This window comes from Temnothorax longispinosus, chromosome 2 (assembly GCF_030848805.1).
Source record: "Temnothorax longispinosus isolate EJ_2023e chromosome 2, Tlon_JGU_v1, whole genome shotgun sequence".
NCBI lineage: Eukaryota > Metazoa > Arthropoda > Insecta > Hymenoptera > Formicidae > Temnothorax > Temnothorax longispinosus.
Genome location: NC_092359.1, coordinates 9,314,518 through 9,329,246, shown reverse-complemented (window position 1 = coordinate 9,329,246; position 14,729 = coordinate 9,314,518). Strand labels below are relative to the sequence as shown.

At 40.8% G+C, this 14,729-nt stretch overlaps 1 protein-coding gene across 1 annotated transcript in view; it reads right to left on the bottom strand.

The window, feature by feature from the left end:
* The window catches only part of LOC139807959 (uncharacterized), a 170,212-nt gene that overhangs the window by 83,140 nt on the left and 72,343 nt on the right, over positions 1-14,729 (bottom strand). Inside the window, exon 2 of the mRNA XM_071769479.1 lies at positions 5,271-5,317. Within this exon, the coding sequence (XP_071625580.1) occupies positions 5,271-5,317 (47 nt within the window). The remainder of the gene's footprint in view (positions 1-5,270; positions 5,318-14,729) is intronic.

Here is a 14,729-nt window from a genome sequence, read left to right as displayed (position 1 = left end):
CCTTTCTATGCTTCTGTTATTTCGAGCGGAATGTAAATGGCGCATCGTCAATCGAACATACCGGGTACTGGAAGAACAATCTCGTCATGCTCGTTCGTTTTAAAGTAACGAAAAGTCGTTAACCGTGCCAACATGAAAATGGCTTCGGAGAAGAACAATTGAGGCCACCGCGGAGCACACGGGCTTCTTTCGATTCGCGGGGCCCGAAAAAGATGGGGGGACGAGGACATAATGCTGCCGGTATACGCGCGACGCACACATAAGCCGGTGATCGAAGCGCAAGACCCTGTTCGTGGCTGCCTGCTCCGGTTTTCGCGGACGCTTCTTGCTCGCGGAATTCGCCGTACGTTCCCCAGATGACAGCCGAACGCTTTTATTACCCGTAATCGGCAGTACTTAAGGCTCGTTCACTTGCGCGATAACGCGCGGCGCCTTGAAAGAAATGCCAACTCCCCCCCCCCCTCTTAATTCATGCCTGTGTCCGCGAGGAAAGCACGACCGCTCTGGCCGCGACGCATTCCTTACATCGACCGTTAATCCCGCGCGATGCTGCGCGATGACGTCGTCGCACGATAACGATTGTTAACAAGAAAATCAATATATTGTATAAATACTAATTTATTTAGTATATGCTCGTTGAATTTTATTTCGGAGCTATATAGATTTTGTTCAGATGTTTTTGGATGAACAGTTAGTTTTGTTATATATTTTTTAGACAGCAGTTTTTGGTCGAAGCCAGATATAGCGCAAAACTTTTTATAATCTTTGAAGGAATAAAGATAGAGGATAGTTTTTATATTATTATACATATTATATATTTATTTGTTTCAAATTATTATCTCTCCACGAGGCTCGAAGAGAAACATCTCCCATGTCCACTCACATACAATCCATAGGATACTTCTCGCAGATAAAGGACTTACGCTCTCGACAAATATCGTCGCAGGCAGCTTTTCGTGGGGGCGGAAAGGGGGGTGCGGGATGCCACGCGTTCTCACGAAGATCTAACGGGTGGCGCGACGGATCGCGCATTCCTGCGTCCGGTGCATCCCGCACGACGGGCGGGCAAACGGGGATCAGGAGGGGTGGGTGCATAGGGGGAGGGAAAGATATATACGGGAGGAGGGAGGCGGGTACGCGTAACGGAATGAGATTTCGCGTGTAGCAATATTTAATAAGGTCCTTAGCGAGGAAGCCACCGAGGGGTATAATAGCGAGAGATGGGTGTTGTGAACGCGTCAGCGGAATGGGACCACCCAACTGGACCCCGTGCCAGAGGCCCCGCATACACGCGTGCGCGTACGTACACACGCGCGGTCGGCGGTAACCCGTGGAACCCATGGGGTCCCATGGATCACTTCGCGTCCTCCAGCTCTCCCTCTCCCTTTCTCTCTCTTTTCTCTCTTCTTTCATCTAATCCTCGCTCTGGGGAATGTCACTGAAGTCACCTAAGTCGGTAGCCGAATTGTTTCCATGCAAACGAAACGGGCAGCGATTAAGAAAGCGTCTGACTACGAGCCCCGGAATGCCGGGCGGCTTGAGCGGAAAGGAACTTATCGAGGTGTCCATCTTCGTTCTCTTTTTCTGCCTTCGTTCGTTTTGTAGAGCAAAGCTTACACGGCGCTCGCACCGGGAACCGCATCAACGTGAAGCTCTCGTGTGGCGCAACGTGGGAAATTTGAATATTGCTGGTAAATATAGAATTCGAGCATGAGCCAAAATTTATTTGCGCAGCGAGAAGCATTATGTTCTTCGTCGCATTTATCCTTTTTAGTATTATTTCTTTTATTAACAGCCGTAATTGTAATGGTCACCACGATCATAATTGTAGATAAGCATTAAAAATTCCATTTGCAATCGTGCACATACAAATTCTTGTTTCAACTTTGAATGCTTAGATTTTACTACTTACTATAATATAAATATTGTACATCAAGAATTAGTAGGTATTTGTGCTATTTTGATGCTGCGTAAGTTAAAGCGCGATCATTAACTCGTTGTATCATGCAATTTATAATAGATTGAATTTTACAGCAGCTGGAGAGAGCTCGCTTTCGCCGTTTACATGCCACTTCGGGAACATTTATAGCGGTCGTTAACGCGGATGATTATAAATACGTCGCAAAATGCAAGTGGACATCTTTATTTGACTTGCAAATGCATTTATTCAATCTTAATCTCTGCAGCGCGGCGATTAGACGTGAGAAGTGTGATCACTGCGTAGCTAATTTATTGGATAAATAAGCAATGTGCCATCGATGAATATTTATAATGCGAATGTTATATGCGTTGCATTATCAAACAATTCTATGTCTCGAGAGCTTTATTACGAAGTAGTATTAAGTCAGTTACGACATACGAAAGAAAATAACCGCCTTAAATTTCAGCGTACCTGTAAGCTTTCAAACTTCGTTTCAGAATGTCGAGAATTACCCCGTAAATGTCGAACATTCTCCGTTTTCTTTTTTTATAGAAATGCAATTTACACGTTCCGGCCACTTTATTCTAACGATTTTAACGTAACTTGCGGTACACTGCGTATATAGAACATCGTAAAAGTTTCACGTATAATCTATCGGGTTATCCTAAGCATCTCATGTTGCAGCTTTTAAAAGAACGCGTGGTATCCGGTTTTCTCTCTTCATCTCTCTCTCCCCGTAACAGGTTGTCCCGTAAAATCACGGCCGTGCGGCGATCGAATTCGAAAATCTAAATCCGCCGTACAGTTATGCTTTCAGCCGCTCGCAATGCGACGAAGTAAGACATTACCGTGTCGAAGACGAATTCTGTCCGCGGCGGTTTTAGACCGATAACTTTAACGACGCCAAAGTCCCCAAGCGGAACGTGTCGGTCTCTCAGGAACGTCTCTCGGCAGCGCATGCCGCATGCCGGTAATTAAACAGAAAATGAACGTTAATAAATTCTCATGAACGCCGGCCGGTCAGATCCGCCGTCGTAAAATGCACCGTGGGAAGAGGGATGCACTTTCTTTCTCGGTGATACTCTTTAAACCGTGTGTGCGATTAAATTTTTATCGCGCGCATGAATTATCCCGCTCCCGGTGATCTTTTCCACAAATTACTTATATATATATATATATATATATAACTTGAATACCTGCGTCTCCGCGGCGGCAGTTTTATTCCAGGAAACGTGTCGAACTAGAACGTCGAGCCTGACTGTGCGCAGAAAGTGTTATTTGCGAAATTAGATGTATAGGTATATAATTCAAGTCAAAACTCGAAATTGATTGCTATTATTTTGTAGTTAGCAAATTTGATAAATGATCAAAAGAGAGTTTTGCGCTGATTCAAGTAAATCAGATTATCGCAAATGGTATTACGTTGAATCTATTCATAAGATTTTCACACAATACAGAGATCATCGTGACAAAGTTTCCGAAAAAATATAATTAGTGCAATATTTAACGAAGTTCCAAGTTTTCTTTACTGTGACACAAAGACATATCTTCTGATCAATATTTGTTGCACGGTACCGCCTATTTTTACATTTATTATTAGAAATATTGATTTTATAATTACTGTATAATAATTGTTATGTGTTTATTATTAGAAATATTGATTTTATAATTGCTATATGTGTTTATTATTAGAAATATTGATTTTATAATTGCTGTATAATAATTATAATATGTGATGGAATTTATATCAGGTATAATAATTATAAAATTATTCAGGTTAAATTAGCTTTTCGAGCAAAAATCACGAGTTGAGAAGCACCACGCTAGATAAGACGAAGCTATCGTCAAATTTATGCAAGAATTGTACGAGGAACGTAATGACGAAGGCTTTTTTAAGCCGCACGGTCCGAAAACTATCTGCATCACGGAGTTTCACTTTTTCTACCGTTCTTATACGGACGTAGCGGCGGGGAAAGTGTTGCGCGTTTGCGTGATACGTTCATTATGCGTCTGGATAGGTGCAATTGAAAATGTAAATGACGCTCGAATTAACAATTAGACACGGGATTGAGCGATTGACCGCACCGCGTAAACAATCAGCGACTACCGGCGTGATAAATTTCGTCGCTGTAAATCAGCAGTTATGGTATCGTTGCGTGTACTACGTACGCCCATAATAATTAAGCGATGAATAGAAGATTGGCTACCTGATTACCGCGCGCTGTTCGCTGAACATCGATCGTCAACCACCGATGTCAGAATGGGCCGCGGCAACATGAGTGGAGTGGTGAGGATGAAGTCTACAGCCAAGAGAAGCACTTACTTATTTTATTTTACATCTTTTAAGTAAGTTTTCTTACAACAAAGAATATTTTCTTACTAACAGTTTTCAAATATCTTGACACAAGTCTTTGAAAACCAGAATATTGTTTTGAGTATATGTAATGTTTAATTATAAGCATTACATGCTTAATTATAAGCATTAATGGCTTTATTGGTAGATTTGCAGATTAAGTATTTGGTATGCTTATATATTCGCAAATTTACCATAAAGTCATTGTAAGAATTACATTTACTCAAAACATTCTTGACTTATCAAGATATATTTGAAAACTATTAGTAAGAAAATAATCTTGTAAGAAAACTTACTTAAAAAAAATAAAATAAAATAAGTAAGTGCTTTTCTTGGCTGTAGAATGATTATTTTTCTGTATGTAGACTGACTGGACACATCAAACCATGATTTTATAGTGATCAATCAGGATACCGGAGAAGCCGCGGTCCCATTTAGGTATATCACTATCAGTAGGTATCACTGTCACTGAATGCTCATACATAGAAAAAAAGAATGTTCTTGATTTGAAAATATTTTTAGTTTTAATGTGGAAATCTTGAAATGAGATTATATTACGTTAAACGCAGAAAACTTGATTGAATGAAGTTATTTATACATATAGTTCAACCAAGAAAAAAAAGTTAAAATAAAAAATTGAAATTCTTATAAGAAGATTATAGTGATCTTATATACGAAACAATAATCTTATAAGAATTTCAACTTTTTATTTCTACATTTTTTTCTTAGTTGAATTATATAAATGACTCATTCAAGCAAGTGTTGTTCGTTTAACGCAATATAATCTCACTTCAAGATTTCCACATTGAAACTAAAGATATTTTTAAATCAAGAATATATGTATCCATTTCAAGGCAATATAGATTATAATACATTATAATATACATATTAGTTTCTTTGTAATCTCATACATACATTTCATTTATGTTTGTAGTATAATTTTTATAAATCCATTGCCTCAACATTTAAATAAAAAAAAGAAAAAAAATAACTCACCGGCCGATGCGCAACAGCGGAGTTGTAAGTCGTAACCCTGCGTTGATCTGTAACATAGAAATATTTTTACATTAAAACAAGGTCCAAGATAATATAATTAATACTTGAAGTAAATAATTATCGCGCCCGTTAAATTTTTAAAATATTATTTTAACAGATATATTTGATTTTAAAATGCTTAGAAACAATCGCGTAGTAAAGCCGCTGCATATTTCCGTATTATCTCGTTCACATAATTAATCCGCGAAAAATCGTCTAACAAAGTAATGGGAGCTTTCCAGCAAGTGACACAAGTCGACACAAACGTGATTCTATCTTTCTTTTTCGGCAATGAGTAACAGACAAAACGATATTTTGGAAAGTTCCCAATATTACGACCGTGCGAATAGGAGAGTACGCGATGTTCACGACGTAATTTCTTCCCGCATATGCCGGAGATCGAACTCCGAAATTGCGCAATTGCGCCGGAGTTAAACCTCGAACGAGTAATGAGTATCACGTAATAGGCGAATCAAGTGGCGCTTGAGAAAATGACGGAATCCGTCACAGAACAGCAAAATATATTAAACAAATAAGAATTACTCACCTCACGGTTGCTCCGCCGTCGCCCGATGCCTCCCGGACCTCCTCCTCCTCTCCATTGTCACATCTCCGTCGACGCGCTGACTCGCGACGTTCATGCGTGAAAATATATCGTCACTTTTTACGATCGCGCGACACTTTGCACGGCACTCCCGGTATTAATCTCGCGACGCGGCGCATACTTATTTACACGGCGGCGACGGAAGAATTATGGCGGAAAAGCTACGAACAAAGCTATACGATCCGATCGACACCCATAACACGTAACGCAGGTAGAGGCTAACATGGCGGAGAGAATTTCGTAAATCGCGCAGCCAACTTCACTCGCCACTTTCGCCAGGAGCAACCGTCGCGTCGCGAGTCGCGAGGACGCTACACTTGGGCCGGTATTCATAAGTCAGATCTTATTTCAAGACCGTCGGCTCTGTGATTGGTTAATGACATCTTCAGATTGTACTTAAGACGGTCTTAAATATAAGAACCGACTATGAGGCCGGTGCCTTGCTGCTTGTGAGGCGATTTTGGTTAACTACAATTAAATCATCGATTTATGAACATTCACATTCGTGTCTACGTTCCCCACGATCACCAATAAATATCGCCAAATATTAAAACACAATTAAATACAAAGTTAAACGTACAACGTTAAAGGCTATCGCACACAAAATTGCATAAACTGCATAAGCATATAGCATAAGACCGCTAGACGAAAGGCCATCGCACACAAAATGCATAGCTTAGCATAAGCGTAACATAAAACCGCTAAACCAATGAGCATCCAGCATAAAGTCGGTACATTAATTTACATAAGATGCTCATTGGTCCAGCGTTCTTATGCTACGCTTATGCAGCCTATGCAATTTTGTGTGCGATGGCCTTAATGAATATCTTATGTAAATCGATATAACGAATTTATGCTGGATGCTCATTGGTTTGGCGGTCTCATACTACGCTTATGCCAAGCAATGCATTTTGTGTGCAATGGCCTTAATAGAGACTGTGATCTGTGATCGCTAATTAAACACATATAGGCCATATCGCGGCGTCACTCGATTTAGGGTCAGCTCGTAATGTCCTTTATTATCCGTGTGTTCCGAAAACTTTATTCCGAAGCCGCGCGACACGACGCGAGAGACCCGAGTCAAGATGACGGTTATGAGAAAAGCGAGACCGAAAGAATGTTAGTATTATCGAAAGTTAGTATTATCAAATGCGATATACCTCCGATACCACGGTACCCGTATAAATTCCGAACATTCGATATTATCACAGTTTTTCGTTAATCTGAATAGTCGGACCCGGCGATTCGTGATGTATAAAGCTGATATTTCATTTGTCGCCAAGCTCTGTCAGGCGTACCGATTGGCTATAAGATAGAGGATTTCTAGAAACTCGAAAACTTATCTATCCTGCAGTCAATCAACATGCTTAAAAAATTTGTCGTACGGTACGACACATGAAATATAACCTTATTACTCCGCGATGCGATCCGTGAGCGGCGCGAGCAACGACGCGTTAAAGCGTTAAAGAGCAGGTCGCGGGCGCCGCGCGCCACGGTAAACAACAGTAGCGGTGGTAGAGTGGGGGTAGGCTGACGTAAGCACACGGAACAGACCGAGTGCGCAGCGTGCCTAGTCACTTTGTCCTCGCTCTACCCCCGCTACGCATACCGCGGCGCTCGCGACTCGCGCCCGCGCCTTTCTACCCCTATGACGTCGTTGCTCTTGGTTGCTCTCGGAGCACATCGCACATCGCACATCGCGGAGTAATACAAGATACAAGTAACAAGTATCGCCGGGTCCGGCGATTCAGATTACGGAAAACTGTGATAATATTCGAATGTTCGGAATTTATACGAGTACCGAGGTATACCGCATTTGATAATATACTTAACTTTCGATTACATTCTTTCGGTCTCGCTTTTCTCATAACCGTCATCTTGACTCGGGTCTCGGGTCTCGCGTCGTGTCGCGCGGCTTCGGAATGAAGTTTTCGGAACACGGATAAAGAATACGAGCGGACCCTAAATCGAGTGTTTAATTAACGATCGCAGTCTCCATTAACGTCGTACGGTTACGTTAACTTCGTATTTGATCGTGTCTCGATATCTGGCGATCGTGGGTGATAGACAAATAGCGAATTCGGGCGCTTGCACTAGTGCACACTGAGTGCGCACTAAGGCTTGTTTATAATCTATTCTTAGATTTAAAGTCGCTTAAATACACGTTTAAAGATTTTTTGGCCAATAAAATAATCTGTAATATTTATATGGATAATGTACAAATCATTTTATAGACTAAGAAGTATTTAAGATAATTTATAAATATAATAATTGATTAAGAATGAGCCTTAGTGCGCACTCAGTGTGCACTAGTGCAAGCGCCCGAATTCGCTAAAAGTGTTCATAAATCGATGATTTAATTGTAGTGGCGGCTGACAAGCAGCAAGTGTAGCGTCCTCGCGACGCGACGGTTGAAGTTGGCTCCGAGTAAAGTTGGCCGTGCGATTTACGAAATTCTCTCCGCCTGACTCCGCCATGTTATCGTCTACCTGCGGGACATTACAGGTGTCGATCGGATCGTGTAGCTTTGTTCGTAACTTCTCCGCCGTAATTCATTCGCCGCCGCGTTGCGCGAGATTAATCCCGGGAGTGCCGTGCAAAGTGTCGAAAGTGTCGCGCGATCATAAGTGACGATATTTTCGCTCGTGAACGTCGTGAGTGAGTGCGCCAACGGAGATGCGACAACGGAGGAGGACCGAGGAGAGGAGGGGGAGGCCTGGGAGGCATCGGGCGACCGCGGAGCAACCGTAGGGTGAGTAATTACTTATTACTTGTTTCTTATTTCGGTGTCCTGTGACGGATTTTCTCAAGTGTCACTTGATTCGCCCATACGTGGATACTCAGGCTGCGTTCCGATATTCACTGTCAGTATACCGAAAATCTATAGTGTACGTTACGTAAAGTAATCGTTCGCCAGTATTCGTTCGAGATTTAACTTCGGCGCAATTTTGGAATTTCGGAGTTCGATCTCCGGCATACGCGAGAAGAGAATTACGTCGCGAATGTCACGTCTCTCTTATTCGCACGGTTGTAATATTATTTGTAATACGATTTTCGCGGATTAATTATGCGAAGTCAACGCGGAAACATACAGCCGCTTGCGGCGTCGGCGTCGGCGGCCGCGTCGGCGGCCGCGATTGCGTTTCTTGCATTTTAAAATGAGATATCTGTTAAAATTACGTTTTAAAAATTTACGGCGCGATATAATTATTTACTTAAAGTATATTGATTATCTTGGACATTGTTTTAATACAAAAATATTTATATGTTTCAGATGAACGCAGTATTACAACTCCGCTGCTGCGCATCGGCCGGTGAGTGATTTTTTTTATTTAAATGTCGAGGCAATAGATTTGTAATATTATATTACAACCGCGAATAAAATGTATGTATGCGAAATGTATGCGAGATATTATAAAAAAAATCACGAATAATCTTTTTCTGACAATTATTACACAGAGAAAAAGAATATTCTTGATTTCAAAATATCTTTAGTTTTAACGTGGAAATCTTGAAATGAGATTATATTGCGTTAAACTTGCTTGAAGAGAACTTGCTTGAATGAAGTCATTATATGGTGCAACCGAGAAAAAATGTTGAAATAAAAAGTTGAAATTCTTATAAAAAGATATAAATTGTTTTACATATAAGTAAGATCACTATAATCTTCTTATAAGAATTTCAACTTTTTATTTCAACATTTTTTTCTTGGTCGCGCTATATAATGACTTCATTCAAGCACGTTTTCTTCAAACAAGTTTAACGCAATATAATCTCACTTCAAGATTTGCACGTTAAAACTAAAAATATTTTCAAATCAAGAACATTCTCTTTTTGTGTGTGTGTGTGTGTGTGTGTGTGTGTGTGGACATTATATCAAAATTTTTAAAATGATAATTAATGTTGCGGTAAAGTGTGTTACTGTATTACTGTATTTTGTATTACTTATTGTTAATCTCTTTATTGAAATATCTTTATTATGAATATATTATTCCTACGATTATTGCGGAAAAAATTGAAACATTCAAGATTAAGAATATAAAAATATATTACAAAGAAACTATATTGTATTACAATCTATTGCCTCGAAATGGATAGACTCTCTCTCTCTAGAACCTAGAAAATTTGTATTTTTATAATTTGTACTCCTCTGTCGACTTTTTTTTACACAACGTTACGAGCACTTTGTCAGTCATAGTGATACCTATGCAGTTTACGGTTATTTAAGTGCAACCACTAATGTGTAATTATTCGTGACGGAATTAACGCGATCTTTAAATTATTTTCCATAACAGACGCTTTTTGGAGAAAGAAGACCAAGCGTCTGATATTACATACCGAGTAACTTATAAGTATCAACGGCCGATCTCGAGGGGGTTGAGATTGAAACGGTAATCGTGTAGGAAGGGGGGGGGAGAAAAAAGGAAGCAAAGGAGGGGGATCGTAAGATCTTCACGGCGGCGACAATCTGTTGGGCGAAAACGCTCGTCGGTCCTCGAGTTACGAAGTTAGATTCATCGAGCTCTGGCCCGCTCTCGCGAGGTAATGGCCGATTTTTTGCTCGATCCGGAGACACAGGCCGAACCGGGGGCTTTTATTGGGGCTTAAGCTGCCGGGAAAAGAAGGTGGCTCCATGATAGATGCGAACGAACAACGGCTACATGGGTGGCCTGCACCGTCACACGCGGCGTACTAGCCACCCCGAAGACATTCGCCGCGAATGTGATACCAAATCGCGCGCCGCGCTTATATTCGATATGGCGAACGGTCGGGACGAGCGCGATTATTGTCTTCGACACTCGCGAAGACGCCGGCGCCTCGCCTCACGACGTTGCGTAACATCCGGGAGGTATCGACAAATCTCTCCAATGTAAACTGACTTTGCTAAAATTGGCTAAAATCTACGATATTACGTTACTAATTTAGAGATACTGCTATTTAGGAATATTACAGATAAACTTTAATAAGAGAAACTTATAACGCAGCCCCGGTTTTTATACATAATTGTAGATTGATCATTATGCGTATTTATTTAATTGTAGATATGTCTTTGTGCATGTAGAGAACGATTCGCGACGCTCGTTCGCGATTTAATGACTTAAAAGAGTCTTGAGATAACGGCGGTCGCGCGCAAACGAGTTGCTGATCTCCGTGATTTTCCTCGCGGCTTTCTAATTCCGTTAAGGGATCTTTGTTATGTTTAAGCGAAAACAAGGTTGACGCGGGGACCAAGCGTGAAATTTAATGGGTCGAAAACCGCCAGTTATACCGGGAATCCGAGAACGGCATTCGCGGCGGGACCATGGGTATTCCTTAAACACCATGACCACGTTTCGCGAGGCGGCCACAAAAGCGAAGTATCGCGCTAACTGCACTTGAAACGCGTGAAAATGTCTGCAGCCGCTATGTTTACGATTACCGTCTCTCGTTTATTGCTCCTTTGAGAAGACACTTAACCCCGTGCGCCGCGGAGAAAATTGTAAACCGGAGAAAGATCACGCGCGCATCCGCGGCGTGCTTCAACGAATTTATAAACTGTCGTTTCGTCACACTACCGCTTTTCTTGGCTTCTCATTATTCTCGCAGAATTTACACATGACAATATACATATATGTATATTTAAATAGACATTGTATGTGTGAAAATTATTAGCATTAGCAAGCATAATCGGCTTTCGATACGTACAAATCTTTTCGTGCATGAAGATGCTTTTACATTTTTAATAGTGTGATAAATTAATTATTTTTCAAACAAACAAGAAATAGGAACCAATCACGTACAATGCAGGAAATGTTTCTCAGATTTTGTATTACAAATAATCATTTTATTTAATACGGAACCTTTTATCTACTTAAAATAATTTTCTTAAATATTAGGTTGTACGTCTTATTCTGATCATCCTTAAATTATCACTGCCTCATTTACTGCTCACTGCTTGTCAATCATCCAGCAGTACTCATCCATCCGTCCTCATTTCTCAGATTGAAGTAAATAGGTATTGAATACAGTTAATGAGACAGTAGCAAAGCAACAAGTCACGTACGTTTTTAAGAGAACGTTCTCCTCGGTAAAGTAATTTGTGCGTAATGTGAAAACATCGATTCGACAACGTTACGCGATATCACTCACGCGATCGTTATATCTTTTTCTCCCCCTCTCGCAACGTGGATTGCCATTTAATCACTGAACTGGCCTCCGGAAACACAAGATGCGTATATAATTATCACGTTTACGTTACATATGTGCTTCGAAAGTGTACAACGGCGGTTGTGACACGGTCACTTCATATTTAATGCATCGGGATCATTTACATCGTATACAGTCGCAATTTTATTGCAATTGCTATTGCAATTTTTGACGTATCTATTCTATAGAATATGTGTTCGTATAATAGAATGTACGTAATTGATCGTTTTCTTATGCCGGCCGAGACGTCGACTCTGTCTGTTTCGTTCCACGTGTGGGGCACGCGGGCCACCCGCGAATTGAGGTGATACAGAAGGACGAAGGGCGAGCAAGGACGCGTATCGAGGAATCTTCTCCTCCGACTGCCCGCGGCGTGATTTTGTCGCATCATTATCGTGACCGACATCGCCGAACTATATACGACAGTCGACGGACTCGCTAACGATTTCCGAGTGACTCTGGCCTTTCCTACTATTTCGCTTTCAGATCGTTTGACCGCGATGCGCTCGATTACGCCGATCTATTAAGTACAGATTAGGGAGAATATTGTGTAGCTGCGATTGATTCGGGAATTTATCTTATTTTATATGAGTCGGGATTTGTCTGACGAAAAGGATCCATTAGATTCGCATCGCTTTAATTTAGTTGCTGCGTGTGTATGCTGTCCGTATAGCATTCAATTGGCACTATCTGTAGCTAATACAATACAAATGGATTTAGAAAATTTTGATTTTTTTTAAACATATTTTTTACTGGTAACTGGTTATAAAGTACGCAACTTATAAGCTTTACTATACGTTGTAATTTTACTATTTGCAACATAAAATTCACATGTAGAAATTTTAAAAGAATGATAAAGCGCACAACGTCACACGCCAGTAAAATTAAGTAATAGATTTATTACTTCTCTCTCTTTCTCTCGGTGGCATTATGTAAGCCTATTAGGAGGACACGAGATATTCGTGAAAGGGGTACGACGTTTGAGGAATGCCGAAAGCGAGGAGAACAGGGAGGTCAACCAGCGGCGGAGGCTAAACAGCAAAGAAGGGAAGCCAGAAGCTCGATGAGACCCTGGTTTTAATTAGTTGAAACCGACATGCCGAACTATCGACAGAATTGATGATGTTACAGATATGAACGTGCTCCTCTCTCCTGCAACTTCGTTTGCTTCCAAATACCCTTGTCAGCTTATATCATGTCTTCATATGCAATAACCATTTGCAGTATATGAATATGTATGTCTACATTGTATGTTCATAGAATGGAACCATGTAGCATATAATTATCGATTATAAAAAAAATTCAACTTTTTACTGCAAACATTTTCAGTCATACTTTGCATCGCGTACATTTACTAAAAATAACATTACGATACAAAATATTTTAATTGTTAATTATTCTAATGCGAATAATCTTAATTATGGAATTGGCAATGCGTAAATAACGTATATTTTGGAAAATAAGGATTGCATTTTTTCATTAAGTTAAACGCACCGTGAGAGTTTTCTTTTTGATCTGAGGAATTCGTGTGGGAGGTATTATGTGGCAGGCGGATAATCGGGGCGAGGGCAAACAACCGCCGGATGAGAGCCACTGGGTCGTTTACAATTAAGCAATGTAACCGAGTCGCAGACGCGTGGAGCGTCGTGTGTGGTCCCAGGGCTCCGGTCCCACCTCTCTCTTTCCACTCTTTCCACTGTAGTACCACCACTCCGTGGCGGTGTCCCCACCACTTAGAGGTTCTCTTCGGCTGCTCGTTTCCTCCTTTTTGCTCTCTTTCCCCTTTGCTCACCCTGCTCACCGCGACTCTTTACGTTCTACGCTCGACCCGAAGATGGTGACTCATCCACCTATTGACTACTACGATCGTTCGGGAATTCCGCGTCGTTTGATCGTTCTTGACTGTCATAACTGAATTTCCAGAGAGAACGATGCGCTGCGTCAAACTTTGATAAAAAAATTCTTTACGAAGTCGCTCTCTCGTTGAAAGTAAAGTGGCGATAGAACTTGTCGATGGAAACGTAGCAACACGTTATGGTTAGTATTGAGCCGTTGAACGAAACGGTGTGTGATACAAGTTACTTATTTATACTTTTAGTTTAACGAACAAAAGAGAAGTTTTACAACAGTTACCTTTCTAATGTAAAACGCGGTTATTTCATAATTCTTCGCCGTGTTCTCCTTATAAAGAGAACAATGCTGAAAGCTCGTAGTACGTTCTAATATAAATTGAAATGTATTTCCACATTCATGAAAGTACATTACCTTGCTGTAGAATATCACTGCTGTTAATAGAGATATATCATTATGTTCATCTTTAATTCTAAAATAGTATTTTTTTATGGGACTCGTCGAAGTGGGTATTACCTGACTCCACCGTTGGATAGAGCTGTGACGTGTAAAGGAGTCTACAAAGAGAGTGTGTTTGGAGTTTGGATATGTCCGGACGCACGGATGCGTTAAGCTGGACATGACACTATGAAACTAAATATGGATCGTCGGGCCCGTCGAGATTCTCCGCGATTCGAAAAGTGTCACAAACTGTCCTATGTTATGGAACCTTCTCACTTAATTTTCGTTAAGATCGATCTTACGGGTCGGATCAATAGCAAGACAATATCACCTTACTT